The following is a 21,014-nucleotide window of genomic DNA, read 5'->3' as shown; positions in this document are numbered from 1 at the left end:
AATCAATTGATAAAAAATAATAATTCTGTGGAGTTTTGCATGAGAATCTAGCTAAGGCAGATCAAACCAACATAAGTTTGTAGATGAACTTTAAGGAGAATAACAAATACATGCAAAATGGAATACATCTACTAGAACTTTTTTACTGGACTCCAGATTCCCATTGGCAACAATAATAGAATTCCCCCTTTGTTTTTCTTGATCATGGAGAAGTAACAATCACTTATAAAAAGTAAATGACTAGAAGAACTGTTGATTATATCTAAGTACACACAGAAGACAAAAGATGATGCCAATTTAAAATCAGTCAAAAATATTTCTTGGATGAAAAGACTAAGATCTTTTTTAATCCCTTTTAATGCTATGTCCATCCCTCTGAAATTGTCTCCATTTTTTCTATATGTATATATCTTCCTTATAAATAATTATTTGTATTTTTTGCCCTTAGATAATGATCTCTTTTAAAAAAAGGGGGAGGGGACTGCTTTTATCTGTCCTTGTATCTCCACTGCTTAGCTTAATTCCTGGTAAAAAGCAAGTGTTTAATCAATGCTTAGGAAGCTAGGTGATATAATGGGTAGAGAGTTGCACCTGAAGTCAGGAAAACCTCTTTTCCTCTATTCAAATCTGTGTGATTTGACTTTCTAGCTGTGTGATCCTGGGTAAGTCACATAACTTTATTTGCCTCAGTTTCCACTACTATAAAATTAACTGGAGAAAGAACAGCAAATTGCTCCAGTGTCTTAATAAGAAAACCTCAATGTGGTCACAAAGTGTTAGACACAACAAAAATGACAAGAACAACAATAAATCTTGCTGTCTTAGTTTGATCTAAGAATAGAAAATATCACAAATGATACTTTCATTGCAAAAAGTGAAAAGAAAATATTAGAAACCATTAACCAATATTCTTGTTATATCAAGTTCATACATCTTATATTTAGTTATGTAAGCAAGCACTGAGGAAAATTTTGATAGAAACAAGGAGAATGGGATAGATTTTCATTGGAAATTTTCTACAGGAATCTTTGTAGGACCAAAGTATTTTGAGCTTGAAAGAAATTTAGAGATCATCTACTCTAATTGCCTCATTTTATTTATAAGGAAAGTGAGATCTGAAAAAATTGTTACTTGTTCAAAGTAATACAAATTAGTATATTAAAAAATCCAAGATCCAAATCTAGCTCTCAGAATTCAGTTCACCATACATGAAGATGTTTTTTTTTTTATTTTATAAATTTTTTTTATTATATATATATATATTTTATAATATTATCCCTTGTATTCATTTTTCCAAATTACCCCCCCTCCCTTATTCCCTCCCCCCGACGACAGGCAATACCATACATTTTACATGTGTTACAATATAGTCTAAGTACAATACATGTGTGTGAATATCATTTTCTTGTTGCACAATAAACATTAGAATCCGAAGGTACATGCAACCTGGGCAGACAGATATTAGTGCTAACAATTTACATTCCCCTCCCAGTGTTTCTTCTCTGGGTGTATCTACCTCTGTCCATCATTGATCAACTGGAAGTGAGTTGGATCTTCTTTATGTTGAAGATTTCCACTCATGAAGATGTTTTTCATCATAACCCTCTATAAAAAGCCCCAATGAAAGAAAGATTTACATCCTATTGCAAAGTTTCTGAATAGTTCTTTTTACAGATGACATTGTAACATGCTATCAAACCCAGTATATTTGCTATGCAAATCCAAAATAATACCATTGGAGTGTAATGAAAAAAACTGAGAATAACTTCAAGGTACTGAATCTGGGAGACTAAAAGAACAATGTCATTTTCACAGAAATTTAGAAGAGGAAATTCAGAGTTCTTTTTTTTGGAAGAATGAAAAAGAATCCTGTTTGGATTATGCTGTCTTTAAGGAGCACACAGTTTGAAAGGTCCAACGGGAAATTTAAATTTCAGGAGAAAGACTTGGGATGATTATATGATAGTCATCTGATCTGACAAAGTCATTAAGAGAAATAGGGTGTAGGAAGAAAATAGAAAAAGGTGCAAATCAGAGCCTTGCATTAGCTCAGAGAAACAGAAGAAAGTAATGTCACAAAAATTCAGAGAGAAAAAAGTTATGAAGATCAATAAAATTAAATCAGATATAGTCATTACTCTCAAAGAGGGATTACACAAAACTGTAATGTAAGGAAGAATATGAAAATTGCAAAAAATAATTCCTCTAAGAAATTTAAAAAAGACTTCTTTTGTTAGACTATACCTATTTGTTGTAAGGGACTGTTTTTTTTTATTATTATTATTATTTTAGGGAGGGTTAGAAATTAGTAGTTAGAGTAATACAATGAAATGGGGGGGATCAAGTTAACATTAAAAATATGTAGAAGAGAGAAGAAATAATTTCATAAGAGGATACTGATACACTGAACATTTTTGATCTTACTATGTTAAATGAAATATACATAAAAATTTTACATAAATTCAGTTTCATATACCTACTCCTTTTCTCTTGTTCTTTATATATTGAAAGTTCATGTTGGTGTTTGTTAAGTTCATACTAAAAAATAAAAAAAAAAGTTTATAGAAATTTAAGTAAAAGAGAGATAATTTTTAGATGAGAGAGGGAATCAGGGGAAGCACTGTAGACCAGGTGATAATCTTGAATGGATCCTTGAGGGAAAAGAGATATTTCTAAAGGTAGAGATGGAGTTCATAAGCCTAAAATATACTGACATGTGGTACATTAAGATAAAAATTAAAATAAAGGAACTGAAGCACCATAGGGTAGGCCAAATATTGCAAATGGGCACTGGCATAGGGTCAGAATTAAGCAGCTGAAGATTAGGTTGATTTTGGAAATACTATAATACTTTTAAAGATCCCATTCAACCTGAAACTATAAAATAACTTTCCTTTAACACAATTTTTTCCTATTTAATGTGATATGGCACTGAATCATAGAATACCATGACATTAGAAAAATTAGAATTATATGCATTCTGAAGGACAACAAAAAGTTAGAAAATTATGGGTTTTAAGTAGGGAAGAACATTCTACTAACAAAAGCTATTATAAGGAATTTGTATGGCCTGAACAGAAATATCAATTATATGGTAAAAAATTAAAATGTAATAGATAAGAATGAGCCAACTAGTCTATTAGTACCTTTAGGACACTTAAAAAAAAAAGGATAGAATTTTAGTCATTTGGTAGGACACCACTCCCTAAAACTCCTTGGAAAATATATGAGAATAAATAGACAAGAATTAAGCAGGATGACAAGGCATGGATGAGTGGTATTTTGGATTTAAGTGAAATAACAATAAAAACAAAACTATTGCTCTTTCTAATTATCAAAACAATCCAAGTTTTTAGACTCAAATAGTAGAAAATGAGTATACTATATTAAGCCATTAACAGAAAGATGACCTGAGAGTTAATCTGATAAAGAAAATGAACAAAATTTCATTTTATTTAAAGGCCCAAAACATGAAATAAACATATTTGTCATAATCTACATAGAAAAGTTTTTAGTTTTTTATTATGCTCAATGACTCCTAATATAATTCTAGCTTTAGAGCACTTAGTGAGGAAAGCTAGGCAGAGAACACTATTGACTAGACACATGGTTCAGAGTCATAGGATCAAGGATCAAAAGTCACTTCTGATACTACCCATAGAACTATGGATGAGGTACATTTTAATCTCCCTGGATCTATTGTCTTATCTCAAAAAAGGATTTTGACTAGATGGTCTCTTAGGTTCCTTTTAGCTCTCTATATATGAACCTTAAATAAAGAAACCCATAGTGTTTTCACTAGGTAACATTTTAATATTTAATCTTAAATTAAAAAATAATTTTAAGAAACTACTTCTTTTGGACATATTCATCTATAACATCACAATATTGTAGTTGAATGACAATGTGCTTTGTTAACAAATTATTTTCTAGTAATATAATAACTGAAAAGAATATATAGAATCAATTTCTTATGTTACATGGCTTTTTTATATTAAGTTTCCTTTTCTGTTAAATGAGTGAACTGAATTAGATAATCTTCAAATGCCTTGCAGTTATAAAATCTTATGATTTAAGTTTATAGCTATTAATTTTTTAAATGTTTCACAGATATATTTTACTTTTATAATTAAAGAAAAATAAAACTCACCTCTCCTCTTGAATTAATTCTCTCTTATGACAAAAACTATTGAGCAAAAAATATCCCATATGGTTATATGACAATGTACAGCATAACATTCTGACCTAATTAACAGCCCCTACTTCATTATCATAAGAAAAGTGATTTCACTTATTATCTATTCTCCATGATGTTTTTTATATTTTCATTTTTTTCAGTTACTCAGAATTTAACTCCCTTAAAGTGACATAATTACACTCTTGAAGAGAGGCCATAATAAGTTCACTTTAGAGCTAGTAAGACCTGGCTTGGCTCTGAGTATCCTATATCTATCTGATATATACTGAGTTGTGGCCCTGGCTAAGTAATTTAACCTGTCAGTGCTCCAGGCAATTCTCTAAGACTTTAAGTTACAAAAAACTGCTGAACTGCACTAGGAGAAAGATTTGTCTCATCAAGATTTCTCTATATTAATGAAATCACAAGTTTAGTTCCTATGTTAGCTCTATTTTTCTTTTGGCACTACCTAGTTCACCCTTCATCAATATACAGATCTTTCCACCTTTCTCTGAATTCTTCAAAACTAGTATTTTTCACTAAACAATATTTCATTATTTTTGTCATAATTTTTATATAGAACCATTTTATTTCCACTTTTTTTTCCCTATCACAAAGATTGTGACTATGAATGTTTTAATATATATTAGATCTTTTCTTCTATACTTAATTTCCTTTGGACATAAACCCAAAAGTGGAAGCATCAAGTCAAACTTTAATCACTTTTCTTGTATTATTTTAAAATGTTATCTAGAATGGCTTTATCACAATTCACAACTCCACTAGCTGTAATTCACAACTTCCTTCTTCCTTTCTGTTATTAATTGTTTGTGGGTTTTTTTGCCAACTTGCAGTGTAAAATAAAACTCCCAAAGTTGTTTTAATTGTAATTTCCTTGACTAGAAACATGTTTTGCAATTTCTCTTTTGAAAACTATTCCTGTCCCTTGACCAATTACAGATTGGTCAATTAAACTAATTTAATTCTATATTCTAAAACTACCTAATAGATACGAATAAAATATAAATGGTCACAAGGATTTTTACTAAGGGCATCATATCTTTGAGATATGCACAATATATCTTTTCAGTAAATTTATCGTTTTTTATTTTTAATTGAATAATTAATTTTAGATTACACACCTCTATCAAATAAGGCATCTAAATCCTATAACATCTCAGTTCCAAATAAGAATCAAAGTTATAAGCTAGAAAGAATAAAGGAGTACAATTTATGATTATTAAAAAGGGTAAGTATTCCATGTTTTAAAAATTCAGTTCAATTCAACTAAATATACAAAGAATCTTTGATATCAAATGAAGCTTGACAATAATAAATCTACTCAAAAAAGAAATATAGATATATTAGTTTTAAAGCCAAAAATTATATGTGTGCTTTCACAACAAATTTCCACTAAAGATGCATATTCACTTAGATTAGGTTTAAGTATGCTCTTCAGCAATAATTGTGGTACAAAATTTCAGGTTATAATATCAATTAATGTTAACTTGGCATAGGGATAAAATTAAACTAATTTAAGTTGCAATTTGTTTCAAAATTAAATTTGTATTAATATATGTATGTTTTTCACTTATCTGAACTTAGAAAGTTAAAGAAAGACTTCAGAAATTACATTTAGCAGAGAAAAAAGGTTTTTCAAGTTTAATTTATATATAAAAAGTGAAATTTTACTATGAAAAATGATTTATTTAGAACAAAACTGACATCTTATTGACACCAGTAGGAAGAAAAAGCCCTTACACAATACAGTTTAATTTCAAGAAGAAATAAAATGTGAAATGGTTAGTGAAGGCAAAAAAAAAAAAATCACATTCCATACCTTATTAACCCCTTTCTTCACATGTAATGGTTATTCTATGATTTATAATTTAACAGAGCTAATAACAATGATTTGTACTCCCATCAGAGAGATGACAAGGGAATTTTACTTATAAGGACTGACCTAAAACATGTTAAATGCTCAACCTATGACATGCAAATAAAAAGGTTAATAATGTTGTAATTGGATAAAATGAATGTGCATTCTAAAATACGCATATATATTTCCTTTATACTAATCATAAAACATTATCAAAAGGTAGGTTAAGTACTTCCAAATGTTTATACTGCCTACAGCTGCCTTGTAATATGCCATTATTTTAATTAGTAATATTAAGAAATCATAGTATCTCACTACTGACTTGATTACTAGAAGGTAATTTCACTATTGAGATGAAAAATCTTCTAGACTTTTCCTTTAAAAAAATTGTTAAATTCTAAATTTCATAACTTTAACTAACAGGGTTCACTTTTTTCAAGGTTTTACAAGATGCTTATAAATCTTGAATTGTATCAGAATTTATTTTGAATATTTATGATCCAAAGATCATAGAACTGGAAATAATACAGGGATTTCAAAGATCATCTAGTCTAAACTCTTCATTTCACAAATAAACTAATTGACAGAGAAATTGAATTAGTTCACCTAAATTAATAAAAAAAAAAAAAAACTGGAATATGAACAATAAATCCAGTCCTCTTCCCATTATATCACAATACTCCTCTTAATGTATACCAGTATATGAAGTTATCAAGAATTATGTCAAAAATTAGTCTTTTATTTCTTTGACAATTTTTACTGTAAAATTCTGTGACTTATAGAATAGCTATGTATCAACTGAGGGGAAGAGACACTAAATTTTGTTAACACATACTTATGTCACAAGTAAGAAAACAAACCCTGTTCACTAGTGGTGTAAACTAGGGACTATGCTTGTTATGCATTATCATCTCTATACATTAGAACCTCAATCATACTGAAACAAATTCACTAAAGTGTGGTTTTCAATCTGCTAACTATGCATTCCATAATAGCCTGTAATTATTAAAAACTGACAAGAAAGCTACGCCACCTGTGTTTATGTGAAGCCAGGTAATGAAAAAAACAACAACGCTGTCATCACCTCTCAATTCCTGATTGCATTATCAAAACTGTAGCCGAGTTTGGCATCTGGGTGTGACCTTGTTAACTGCTAGGGTAATTAAATTTATCCTATTGGGAAAAGGGATGATAAATTATTAGCAAGAAGATTTTGTTCACATTTTATTAAATTGGCCTGTCAAAGGGTTGGCCAAATTATCAAGGGCCTCATTTATTGGAGGCCAGCCATATTGCCACATCTGTTACAATTATTTATAATTTCAGCAGTTGAAAACCAACTGAGTTAGGCATCCGCCATGTAAAGTAATTTACAAATTATCTGATGAGGGAGTGTTTTAGCTTCTCCCTCATTTCTAGCCAGCAGAAAGCCGCGCTGTAATTACAGAACACGATTAGGTTCTTTGGGGAACTTATCTTGCACTCATAGCCATAGTAAGATGCAGCAAGAACATATGGAGGAGCTTGTGCTTCTACTCCCTGAAGCTCGTGACCCGCCTGCCGCTGAGCCCTTGAGTTGAATTTGAATGAGAGTGCCATGGCTAATGTTCTACACATGCACCATTTATGCCACAAAACAAATCGGATCACTGTTAATTATGAAGCAGCTATAATCAGGCCTTCACATCTGTGTAATGTGAAGCGCAGTAGGCTGTATTCCAATAATGTATGACTACCTTTGGGTCGCAAATTGCGAGCCATATTGCCTCAGTAGTAGTTACTGAATTCAAAGTAACTCCTTTGATAAAAGCCCATCACAAGGATATTTTTATCCAGCTTAAAAAAAAAAAAAAAAAAAAAAAAAAAAAAAAGCATACAAGCCTTTCTTTATCAGCTATTGACCAGAACAGTTAAAGCATATGGCACAAGTTCATTAATGAACAGCACACAGCACTCTAATTTAATGAAACCACTTGAGCCATAAAATTCAGATTTAGTTAATTCTCTCCTTCAAATTTTTTTCATTTTTTATATATAATCTAAATTCATATTCTATTTGATATAAAAAAGATGCATAAATTTTTATCTAAATTTAGTTATCAATTTGTTTGTATAATTCAAAAACTTAAGGAAATTCCAAAAAAGTTTCTTTTGCATATCTCAAATTTAATTTAATCTTAATTAATAAAGCATACTCTATTTATGTTTAGAAAATGAAGTCTGGCAGCTGTATTCTAACAAAAAAATACTCTTTATTCCATGAAAAATCTTCCAGTAGAAAAGCAACTAAACAAGCTGTACCCAGATGGCAAACCAGTTACAGTTTAATTAATCCACTAAAAGCCATTCAGTTTTCAGTAAGGGTAATGTAATTTTGAATAATTATAGGAAAAAAAATCACTAAAACGTTCTTAAGTTTTATTATAGCGGCATGAGAAATGCCACTATAGAGTAGTTAAAGTTGAGTTGCTGTTTCCATTATATATGCTAAATTTTTATATTTTAATACCTTGCCTATTTTTCCTTGCTTGGAGCTTAAAATTAATTTTGAATATCAGACACTGAATTAAAATTTTAATTAAATGTAAAATTCCATATTTTTAATTTGAATAAGTTTAATGTCATTCTAAATAACTGGGTTTAAAGTTTAGTAATAAAGTGAGAGGAGGAATAAGTATGTTGTTAAATTCTTCAAAAAACAAGATTTTTTTAAATTTTAAAAATATATTTTTGTTTAACACAAAATAAAATATTGCATAATTTACCAAAGGTAACAGTTACTTTGTGAAGCATATTTCACTTAGATTGTTCAAATTCTAACCTTATCAAATATTCATTTCATATATAATATATAACCAAAAGATTTTATTAATTTTAATCTTAAATGTATCAACATGCTAATGAATGAAAACAAAACTAGTAACTCATTTAACAATTACAAAAACCCAACCCCACAAAACACAATTACTTAGCTTTTTAAAAAGAATTTATGAAAGATGTTATACGAAAATGAGCCATTTTATCAAAATATGAAGATTTAAACTTCCAAGATTCTATGAATCTAGATATTTTAATTTTAAGTAAATACTTTCTATGTTACTCTCTTAAACTATGTAGGAAAATTGATACAAAATGCAAGAACAGAAGGTTAGAGACCCAAAGAATAAAGTGAAAATGACTTAGAAACTATATTGACTAAAATGGATACAAAGTAATAGATATTAAATTATATACACAGAGTATGTCTTTCATACTAAATTTTCAACCAGTATGCCACAATCTTTTATCAAATATTACAAAACTTTCTGTCTTCAGTTCTTATTTAATGTTGACAGTTTGCTGACATTCAGAAGAATTCAGGATCTAAATACCCTGTTTTAGTTAGGATACTAAAAAGCTGAAACAGGCTTGGAAAAATGTGATCAGAAGGCAGGAAGACAGTCAAAAGTGCCAGGTGAGAAGTTAAGCAACATAATTGCTTAATGAAGTAAGGATACATATAATATGATGACTTCTTTCAATTATCTAAAGGATATCATTTGAAATAATCCAACTAATTATACTTGGTCCCAGAAGATAGAATGAGGAAAAATGGGTGGAAATTACAGTCTATATGTAGTCTTCCTGACAATTCAGGAATCTAAAGTTGAATGGGCTGAAAGAGTCCACTCCCCCCCATCAGTAGAGATATTTATGTGGAATGTGAATGACCCCTTCCATAATCATCTCACCATCACTCTGACCTCCTTACCATTTCTACTTTCCAGTGATCCCATACAACATTTCTATAATTTTCCAGAACAAAGAACATCTCTCTGGCTACCCTTCCCCTATATGTGTTTTTCCTCCATTTAAAATGTAAGCTCCTCAAGGAATAAGGGATATCTTTCCTGTTTTATTTTTGTAACTAGTACATTTCATAAATCCCTTTCATTCAGTCATTCATTCAAAAAATTTTCTCCAAAAAAATTCTCTCCAAATTTTTTAGGTGAATAAAATTTGTTCTTGAGAACCTTTTTAATTTTGTCATATAAAAATTATCAATTTTATTTTTTATTATTGCCTCTCTCTACTTTTTTGGTTAAAAATTCTTCCTCATTCAATCATGAAAAGTATCTAATCCAGTTGTTATCTGATTTTATTTATTGTGGTATGATCTTTAATAGTGAGTTTAAGTACTTATTTATGTCTTAATGTGATTTAGTGTACAAGATAGAATTCTAAATCAAATTTTTGCCAAATTGATTTATAGTTGCCTAGAATGGAGTTTTTAATTTAAATAATTTATCATTTCAGATTTATTAATGAATGGATTATCTAGCTCAGTAAAGGAGCAAATCAGTGGGGCAGTTTTTAGTCCAGCTCAGAAGGCAAACTCTAGGATACCTGGTTATTTCCTGAAAAAAAGCAGAAAAAGCTACAGCTTGCAAACATGAGGAGCCCCTTTGCTTCAAAGCTAGGGCTCAGAGCTGCACAATTCAGTTGGGACTGATCTCTCTTTACCCCAGGAGCAGTGCTCAACAATAAAAGTAAAAAAAGAAGAAATACCAAAAGAAAAGGAAAGAAAATGAGCAAGAAAAAGAAAAGAACCTTAACCAAGGAAAGCTACTATAGTGACAAGGCAGATCAAAACACAATTCAGATGAGGACAAAATGTGCACCGAAGAGATCTTAAAGACTGGTAAAAATTCGTCTCAAGCCTGACGAGTGGGCTTGAGACTGGGAAGTGCTCCAAAAAGACTTTAAAGAGTAAATAAGAGAGGTAGGAAAAAAAAAAAAAAGAAAGAAAAGAAATATTCTACAAACAGAGGGGGAATATTCATTGAAAGAATGTATCGGTCACCTTCTGAAAGCAATTCCATAAGGAAAACCCCAAGGAACATTGTTTCAAAATTCCAAAATTACAATCTCAAGGAAAAAAAATACCGCAAGCTGGCAGACAAAAACATTTCAAATATCAAGGAACAAGAGTCAGGATTTGTAATGATGGATAAACTGAGCAAAACAGAGATTAGAGAGTATACAATACAGAATTTATTAAATGAAGAGACTTACTGGGACCAATGGATCCATGGTTGATCCTAGGTCTGAACAAGACTATTGTCTCAAAGAATCCAGCACCATTATCAGATACATAAGATTCTTTATAAAGTACCAAGAACAATGACATAATGAGGGAGGTACCTGGGTGGGGCTGATCTAATGAGGGGAGGAACTTAGGATGACATAAAGGGAGGTACTGGAGAGGGTCCTGATATCCTAAAGATGTCTAAAATGGATAAAGACCTTTATCCCATCAAATATTAAGAGGGAATAAGTATAGCCTAAGGTCTAAGATATATCCTAAGATTTATCCTAACATTAAAATGGAATTGTTATAGCCTGAGGCAGAGTAACTGAAATAGGATAATTAGGGAAACTGGGTCAGGACATTAAAAGAGAACTGTGGCACAATAGATTATCCAGGATCTGGCAGCTTCTACAATAAAGGATCAGAGGGCCTGAAATATCTATTCTGGAAGGCAAAGGACCTGCAATTACAACCAAGAATTAACTACCCAGCAAGACTCAGCATCATCTTTCAGGGAAGGTGAGAGAGTTTCAATGAAGTAAGAGATTTTCAATTATTTCTTTTCAAAAAAAAAAAAAAAACAAAAAAAAACAAAAAAAAAAACTAAACAGGAAATTTAATCTACAATCACGGAACTCAAGAGAAGCATAGAAAGGTAAATGAGAAAAAAAATATATGTATATATTTAAAGGTTAAACTGTTTACATCCCTGGATGGGAAAACTATATAACTCTTGTGAACTGTATCTGTCACTGAGGTAGACAGAGGGGGGCATCACATGGGGCTGAGGGTATGAGTGTGAATGGTACCTGATGTGATAACACTAAAGAAAAAGACATTAAGGGATAGGAAAGGTTTGGACTGGAAAAAGAGGAAAGGGGAGGTATAATGGGACAAATAAAATCACATTTTGAGACACTGAAAAGCCTATTACAATTGAAAGGAAAAAGGGAGGAGAAACAGCATTATCTGAAGATTGATTTTTTTTTTTTTTTTGCTTTTAATAGGGAATAACTTGAGTATAGAAATTTATCTATCCTTATAAAGAAGTAGAAGGAGAAAAAGGAAAGAAAAGGGAGGGACGGGATAGAAGGGCAGAATTTCTAGGAAAAATGGTAAGAAAAGGGAGAAAGGGTGATAGAAGATAAGGTAGTAGGTGGAGTAGGTAAAAAACAAAACAGAAATAAGGACAAGGTGAAAAGAAAGAACAACTGTATATGCAGGGAAGGAATAATCATAACAAACATGAATGGGATGAACTCTTCCATAAAATGGAAGCAAAAAAAAGTAGATTAAAAAACAGAATCCTACAATATGTTGTTTACAAGAAACACATTTGACACAGACAGACATATACAGAATAAAGGTAAAAGGCTACAACTGAATTTATTATATTTCAGCTGAAGTAAAAAAAAAAAAGCAGAAGAAGCAATTCTGATCTCAGATAAAACAAAAGAAAAAAATGGATCTTATTAAAAGAGGTAAGGAGGGAAAGTACATCTTGATAAAGGGTACCATAAACAATGAAGTAGGAAAGATATTAAATGTATATGCAACAACTGACAGAACAGCCAGATTCCTACAGAAGATTTTAAGTCTGCAAGAAGAAAGACAGCAAGACTATTTTAGTGGGGGATCTCAAACTTCCCCTCTCAGAATCAGATTAATCTAACCCCAAAATAAACAAGAAAGAAACTAGGGAGGTTAATAGAACCTATAGAAAACCTATATATGAAAGACTTCTGGAAAAAAATGAATATGGACAGAAAGGAATATACCTTTTTGCTCAGCAGTACATGGCACCTTCACTAAAATTGACTACATATTAAGCATAAAACCCTCACAATCAAATACAGAAAAACAAAAATCATAAATGATTCCTAGAAATTTTATATCTCTAAGTAACTATGAATAAAATAGAGAAAGAAGAAATCAATGAATTAGTCATGCAACTAAAAAGCTGAAAAAAGAACAAATTAAAAATCCCCAATTCAAGACCCAATTAGATATTCTGAAACTCAAAGGAGAAATTAATAAAATTGAAATTAAGAAAACTAAACATCAGTTTTATAAAAAAAGAAAATCAACAAAATATATTTATTTTAACTTTTGGTTAATTTGATCATAAAAAGGAAAGAAAAAAAAAAATCACCAGCATCAAAAACGAAAAAAGTGAACTTAGCACAAATGAAAAAGAAATTAAAGGAGCGATTAGGAGCTATTTTGTTCAACTATATAACAGCAAATTTGACAATCTAACTGAAATGAATGAATATTTACAAAAATATAAATTGCCCAGATTAACAGGAGAGAAAATAAATTACTTAAATAGTGACATTTTAGAAAAAGAAATTGAATAAGCCAATAATGAACTTCTCAAGAAAAAAAGCTCTAAGATCAGATAGATTCACAAGTGAATTCTACCAAACATTTAAAGAACAATTAATTGCAATACTATGTAAACTGTCTAGAAAAATTGATAAAAGAGTACTGCCAAATTCTTTCCATGACACAAATAAGATAGTGATACCTAAATCAGGAAGAGTCAAAACAGAGAAAGAAAGTTACAGACTCTAATGAATATTGATGTAAAAATTTTGAATAAGATATTATCAAAGAGATTATAGCAACTTATCAGAAAGATGACAAACTGGGACTTATAAACAGAAATGTTCAATATCAGGAAAATTATTACCATAATTAATCCTATTGATAACAAAACTAACATAAATCATATGATAATCTCAATAGAGGCAGAAAAAGTTTTTGACAAAATACAGCACCTATTGCTATTAAAAACACTAGAGAACCTAGGGATAAAGGGAGTTTCCTTAAAGTATTCCTTAAAATAATAATCAGTATCTATCCAAAACCAACAGGAAGCATTCTTATGTAATGAAGAGAAACTACATATATTCCCAATAAGATCAGGGGTGAAACAAGGATGCCTATTATCACCACTATCATTTATCATTGTACTAGAAATGTTGGCTTTAGCAATAAGAAAAGAAAAAGAAATTAAAAGGCTTAGAATAGAAGATGAGTAAATAAAACTATCACTCTTTGCAGATGAAATGATATAGTTATAGAATTCTAGAAAATCATCCAAAAATCTACTGCAATTAAAACAGTTTTAGCAAAGTTGCAGGAAATAAAATAAACCACAGAAATTATCAGCATTTGTATATATTACTGACAATGCCCATCAGTGAGAAATAGAAAGAGAAATTCCATTTAAAATTATTGTAGAGAAAATAAAATACGTGGGAGTCACCTGCCAAGACAAGCACAAGTACTATATGAATACAATTACAAAACACTTTTCACACAGATGAAATCAGATATCAACAATTGGAAAAATATCAATTGCTCATGGATAGGCTAAGCTAATATAAAAAAAAAAAATTACAATTCTGCCTAAAAAGATCTATTTCTTCAGTGCAATACCAAACTAACAAAAATTATTTTATAGAACTAGAAAAAAATAGTAGCAAAATTCATCTGGAAGAACAAAAGGTCAAGAATATTAAGGGAATTAATGAAAAAAATACAAAAGGATGATAGCTTAGCATTGCCAAACCTAAAACTACATTATAAAACAGTAGTCATCAAAACTATTAGGCACTGGCTAAGAAACAGAGTGGTGGATCTGTGGAATAGATTAGATAAACATGACACAATAATCAAGGCCTATAGTAACCCTAGTACTTGATAAACCCCCCAAACTCCAACTTCTGGAATAAGAGCTCACTATTTGACAAAAAATGCTGGAAATGTAATCAAAGTTGTCCATTTTGCCTTTCATAATGTTCTCTAGTTCTTCTTTCAACATAAATTCTCTCCTTCTCAAAAGATATGATAAGTAAATTGCCCCTTGCTCTCCTATTTTATTTACGGTATCATCCTTTATGACTCAATAATGTACCAATTCTGACCATATTTTGGTATGGGATGTGAGATGTAGGTCTATTCTGAGTTTCTGGTATATTATTTTCCAGTTTTCCCAGCAATTTTTGTGACCAAAGAAGAACTAGAGAATATTATAAAAAGCAAAATGGACAACTCCAATTACATTAAATTAAAACCAACAGAAACAAGATTAAAAAAGAAGAATAAAACTGGGAAAAAATCTTTACACCCAGTGTTTCTGATAAAGGTGTCACTTCTAAAATATATAAAAACCATGTCAAATTTATAAGACTACAAGTCATTCCACAATTGATAAATGCTCAAAAGATATGAAGACAATTTTCAGATGATGAAAATAAAGCCATCTATAGCTACATGAACAAATGTAAATCATTATTGATTAGAAAAATGCAAATGAAAACAAATCTGAGGTACCACCTCACACCTCTCAGATAGGCTAGATGACAGCAAAAGATAATGATAAATGTTGGAGGGGATCTGGACAAACTGGGACTAATGCACTGAGTGGAGTTTGTTAAATGATCCACTGGATCTGGAGAGCAATCTAAAACTATGCCCAAAAGACCATAAAACTGTGCATACCCTTTTACCCAGCAGTGCCATTACTAAGTCTATATCCCAAGGAAATGATAAAGGAGGGAAAAGAACCCACACGTGAAAAAATGTTTGCAGCAGCTCTTTTTTATACTAGCAAAGAATTGGAAAATGAGTAGATGACCATCAATTGTGGAATGATTGAACAAGTTGTGGTACATGAAGACAATGAAATATTATTGTTCCATAAAAATGATGAACAAGCTGACTTACTTTATACAGTATTATTATTTTTATAATGGCCTAATTACTCCAGCATAAGCAATTTATTTATCATTACTTAATTATTATAGTGCTCTAATTATTTGTTATTATGTAAATCTTTCTTTAAGTGTTGAATGTATTATGGATTAAATATTAGTATTATATTAATATTAAATTAATTTATTAAGTGATATGCATTAAATATTATTGAATAATAATTAATATTAAACAATTATTTCATGTATCTTTTAAATCCTGTTCATTTCTTTATTGATTCTCTTCTATGTTTTGTGTATATTTATTTGATATATGTCATTTCATTTATAGAATGTAAGCTACAGAAGTTATTTCATTTTTGCTTGGTGTCCCCAATGCCTGGCACAATAACTAAGACATAGAAGATGCTTAATAAATGATTACTAATTGACTAATTTTACAGCCATTCTAAGTAAATCATTAAGGCTATCAACATATATGGATCATTTTTTCTCTACTTTGCCAAGATCAGACTCTTTGACGTATTTCACTTAACTGTCATCATTTGCATTTTTAGAATAATTTCAAAAAACAATAAGGGAAAAGGTCAGATTTGTTATATTCCTACATTTACTGAGAACCAATAGGCATTTTGTAAGCACCTACTATATGCCATGTACAGTGCTAAGTAGTAGAGACACACAGAAAAGCAAAAGACAGTCCCTGCTTTCAAGGATATCCTATGGAGCTTATGATTTCTTAAAACTAATTCTGTAGTTTTATTGCTTTTAATTAATTCATATTTATAATATATATGTAGTTGGCTTTGCATATATTTGTTTGTGTTTTGTGTACACTCTAAGATCCTGGAAGAAAGTTGAAGACTGCCTTTTGCCTTTTTTTTATGTCCCCAAGATTTGGCAGTCGCTGATATATAGTAGGCATTTAATAAATATGTATTTATTGATTCACTGATATCTGGAAGCTCATTGGTTTTATTTTCTTACCAATTTTTCTACTTTTGTCTTTTTGGATCATTTAATATTGTAATATGTAAAGTTATAAATATTGAGTTTGTGTTTTCTTCCATTTTCTTCTTTTGTACTGACTTATCACAATCTTTTTAAAAAATAGTAATTGGTCCCTACAATTAGCTTATATGACATTCTGATATGAGTTAACTTCTTATTCCCTCTATCCATATTTATCTGTTTTATCCCAAATTCTTTGAATTTGATTGAATTTATTTCCTATTTCTTTATTTTCATTTATCTATTTCTTCCCAACATTTGAACTTTCCCTTTCACTATCCCCTATTCAGCATGATACAAATTTTTCTCTCCCTGAATACTTTTACAGCAGCCAGAATAACTTACAGGTTCTCTTTTAAACCAGGAGTTATTAAAATTTTTGTAACATTAAACACTTTGGAAAGACACTTACCAAGAATCATGTTTCTAAAAGCATAAAATAAAATTTTATAAATGTTTATAAATATTATAGGCTTATAAGGAAAAACAATTATATTGAAATACAGTTATCAAGATATTTTTAAAGTTTTTTAACAACAAGAATCATTGTTTTAAATCAACTGTGACTTTCAAGTGGCACCCTTTTACACTACTCCAAAAAAATATTATCTAGGAAAGATAAGCAATGAAGGTTAGTATTTTTCATCAATACAAAAGATGAGGTTTATCATCTTTCTCTCATTCAAACTAATGACCATATTGTGAATTCCTAATTATCTATAAAGTAGTTCACATTCCCATGTTATCAGATAAATTTATAGTTGAACAATATCACAAAACACATTTAAAATATAAATGAGGTCCAGCTAGTGGTGTAGTGGATAGAGCACTAGCCCTGAAGTCAGGAGAACCTGACTTCAAATCTGGCCTCAGACACTTAACACTTCCTGGCTATGTAAGCCTGGTCAAGTCATAACTCCAATTGCCTCAGCAAAAAAATAGATAGATAGATAGATAGATAGATAGATAGATAGATAGATAGATAGATAGATAGATAGATAGATAGATAGATAGATAGATAAAATAAAATAAATAAAATAAAATATAAATGATTTTTGAATTTTTACATACCATTTGAGATCATCTAAACCATTAATTCTTATTACTAGCAAACATAATAAAAAAGACAGCTACAAAGATCTATGGTATTTATGTAAAGCTATGTGGAAATTGTTACCTATAAAAATAACAAAATTAGAAAATGATTTATTTATTGCTTGTTTTAATGAATTTATTTCAATATTTTGTTTCTAATGAAACACATCAGCCTGGCCTAACAATACCTGCAGCAACAATTAAAAACTCACACTTAAATTAACAATTTAATTAGGAATTTAGAAATTAGTAAATTAGGAATTTGGAGGAAAACATTAATTAACAATATTTATGACATTAGGGATTTCTATTGTTTGATTTTTCTATTCTCCAAAGTGTTATATCAGCCTTGGAGAATATATGTTGAATATCAAGCACAAAAAGCAAAGCAAAAAGGAAATAAATTGGATTTCATTTTTGCGTGTGAAAAAAAAAAAAAACAATTTTAAACCAATTCCCAATAAGAGAGATTACTTATAAACTTTCATTATTAAACATGCATGGTGTCATAGGTGCAGCATTAAACTAAGAGTCAGGAGATTCTAGATCAAATCCCCACTTCTTCCACCTATTATAATAGTAACATAAACAAATAATTTTATCTTTTCTAATTTCAGTCTCCTCATGTTTAGAATTTAATTCCACATTTTTTTCTTTAGGGATCATAACTATATATGAAGGAAATGTATTCTCTTCATTTTTCCTTATCCTAGTAGTAGTAGGATATTATCAAATAGTAGAATATTATCAAAACAGAAACAAATTGTTAATCTGGTTTATACTGAAGGAAACTACAGCCAACTGATGAATAATGCATGTTACCAAAAATTATATTAAATTAATTAAGTATTCATATAATAATTTTGTGAAATACTTTAAGGAATATAAGTAAACTAACTTTCATTTTCTAAACTAGTTCCCATTTTATGCAAGTATACTTATTTTAAGCTCTCATCAAAATCAATATGAGTAAAATTTTTAAAAACTGGTTCTCACCTGTTCCACATTATTTAGAAAGATGGTACGAGTTACTAAGTGTGAAGTTTTTTCAAATTCATTAATTTTTTCTGTCAGTTGCATTATATCCTGGTCCTTTTGAACTAGTTGATCCTTAAGACAAATAATGTTTTTCCGGAGCAGAGACTCGGTTGCTTTCTTTGCTTCAAAATTAATTATTAATTCATTGTAAAGCTGTTTAAAAATAAATAAAAATTAATCATACTGTTAATAATAAATTTAAATATTAATTGTCTATGAGGTAACATATTAGGCAATATATTTAAAATATAATCCTTGCACTCAAAAATTTACATTTTCTTTATGAAGATGATATAAACTTATAAAAGTTATGCAATAATACAAGATATTTCAAAATTCAATACCCTCCTCATCTCTAGATTCCTTTAATCACAACCAAAATCTTATCTTCCACAGAAAACTTTTTTCAACCCTTCTAAATTCTAATATCTTTCCTCTGTTGTTTGTAATCTTATTATCCTATAAATAATTTGTTCATATTTGTTTGTTTGTTGCCACCTCTATTAAGTGTGAGACCCTTGTAGGCAGAGACTATATCCTCAAAACTTAACACAGTGCCTGGTATACATAATAGGCATTTACTAAATGTTTTATTGTCTGAGACTAAAGAAGATCTTGAATAATACATATAAGAAATCTGGACTTTGTATATATGAAATAGAGATACATTCAAGTCTATGTTAGGAATAAATATTTTTCTTTTTGAGAAAAAAATTCCATCATCAATAACATGAAAAGACATGAACTGCAAACCATAGCAACCTGAACAAAAGAACAGCAAAATTTGCAGATTACATGTGTATCAACAACAAAAACAATTTTTGAACTCTGCATTGTATTTGTCAGGTAATTGATACTCAATAACTGTGGCAGTCTGCTGTTTGATGGACCCAAAGATTTAAATTTCTGGAATGAAAACCCACTATTTAACAAAAATTGATGGGAAAATTGGAAAAGAGTACAGCAGAAACTAGGCACTGACCAACTTCTCACATGTTGTACCAAGATAAGGTTGAAATGGTTTCATAATTTAGACATAAAAGGTGATAAGTAAATTAGTAAAATAAGGGATAGTTTGCTCATCAAATCTGTGAAGAAAAGAGGAATTTATGACCAAAGAAGAACTAGAGAACATTATGAAATGCAAAATGGATGATTTTGATTACATTAAATTATAAAGTTTTGCATAAACAAAACCAACACAACCAACATTAGAAGGGAAGCAGAAAGATGGGGGAAGTTATTTCTAGGCAATATTTCCAATAAAGGCCTCATTTCTAAAATATATAGAGAAAGGACTCAAATTTATAAGAATACAAGTCATTCCCCACTTCAAAAATGGTCAAAGGATATGAACAGCCATCTGTAGTCATATTTAAAAATGCTCCATCACTATTGGTTAAAGAAATACAAATTAAGATAACTGAAGTACAACTTCACAACCCTTAGATTGGTTAAGATGACAGGAAAAGATAATGATAAATGTTGGAGGGAATATGGAAAATTGGGACATTAATGCATTGCTAGTGGAATTGGGAGCCGATTCAATAATTCTGGAGACTGTAGCCTCACTACAGAGTCTATATCTCAAAGAAATCTTAAAGGAGGGAAAGGGACCCACATGTGCAGAGATGTTCGTGGCAGCTCTTTTTATGGTGGCAAAGAATTGGATGCCCATCAGTTTTGGAATGGCTGAATAAGTTATAGCATATGAAGGTAATGGAATATTACTGTTCTAAAAGAAATGATGAGCAGGCTGATTTCAAAAAAGCCTGGAAAGACTTACTTGAACTGATGCTAGTTCAAGTTAGCAGAACCAAGAGAACATTATACACAGTAAGCCCAAAATTATGTGATGATCAATTTATGGTAGACTTGGCTCTTCTCAGCAATGCAATAATTCAAGGCAATTCCAATAGACTTGGGATGGAAAATTCCATCTGCATCTAGAAAGAACTATGGAAATTGAATATGGTTCAAAGTCACCCACATGTTTGGGTTTTTTTTGCTTTTTTCTTT

General features: G+C 30.1%; 1 protein-coding gene across 12 annotated transcripts in view; it reads right to left on the bottom strand.

The window, feature by feature from the left end:
* Nucleotides 1-21,014, bottom strand: part of CNTLN (centlein) — a 427,436-nt gene that overhangs the window by 229,421 nt on the left and 177,001 nt on the right. For 11 of the 12 annotated variants that reach the window (XR_012484846.1, XM_074282960.1, XM_074282954.1 and 8 more), the window contains one exon: nucleotides 18,954-19,148. The exons of the other annotated variant lie outside the window; for it this stretch is intronic. Coding sequence is in view for 10 of the 11 variants with exons in the window: in XM_074282960.1 (XP_074139061.1) it covers nucleotides 18,954-19,148 (195 nt within the window). In the remaining variant the exon portion in view is untranslated. The remainder of the gene's footprint in view (nucleotides 1-18,953; nucleotides 19,149-21,014) is intronic. 12 annotated transcript variants of the gene reach the window in all.

Source organism: Sminthopsis crassicaudata, chromosome 1 (assembly GCF_048593235.1).
Source record: "Sminthopsis crassicaudata isolate SCR6 chromosome 1, ASM4859323v1, whole genome shotgun sequence".
Lineage (NCBI taxonomy): Eukaryota > Metazoa > Chordata > Mammalia > Dasyuromorphia > Dasyuridae > Sminthopsis > Sminthopsis crassicaudata.
The sequence above is the reverse complement of the archived record's forward strand: the minus strand, read 5'-3'. Positions and strand labels throughout refer to the sequence as shown.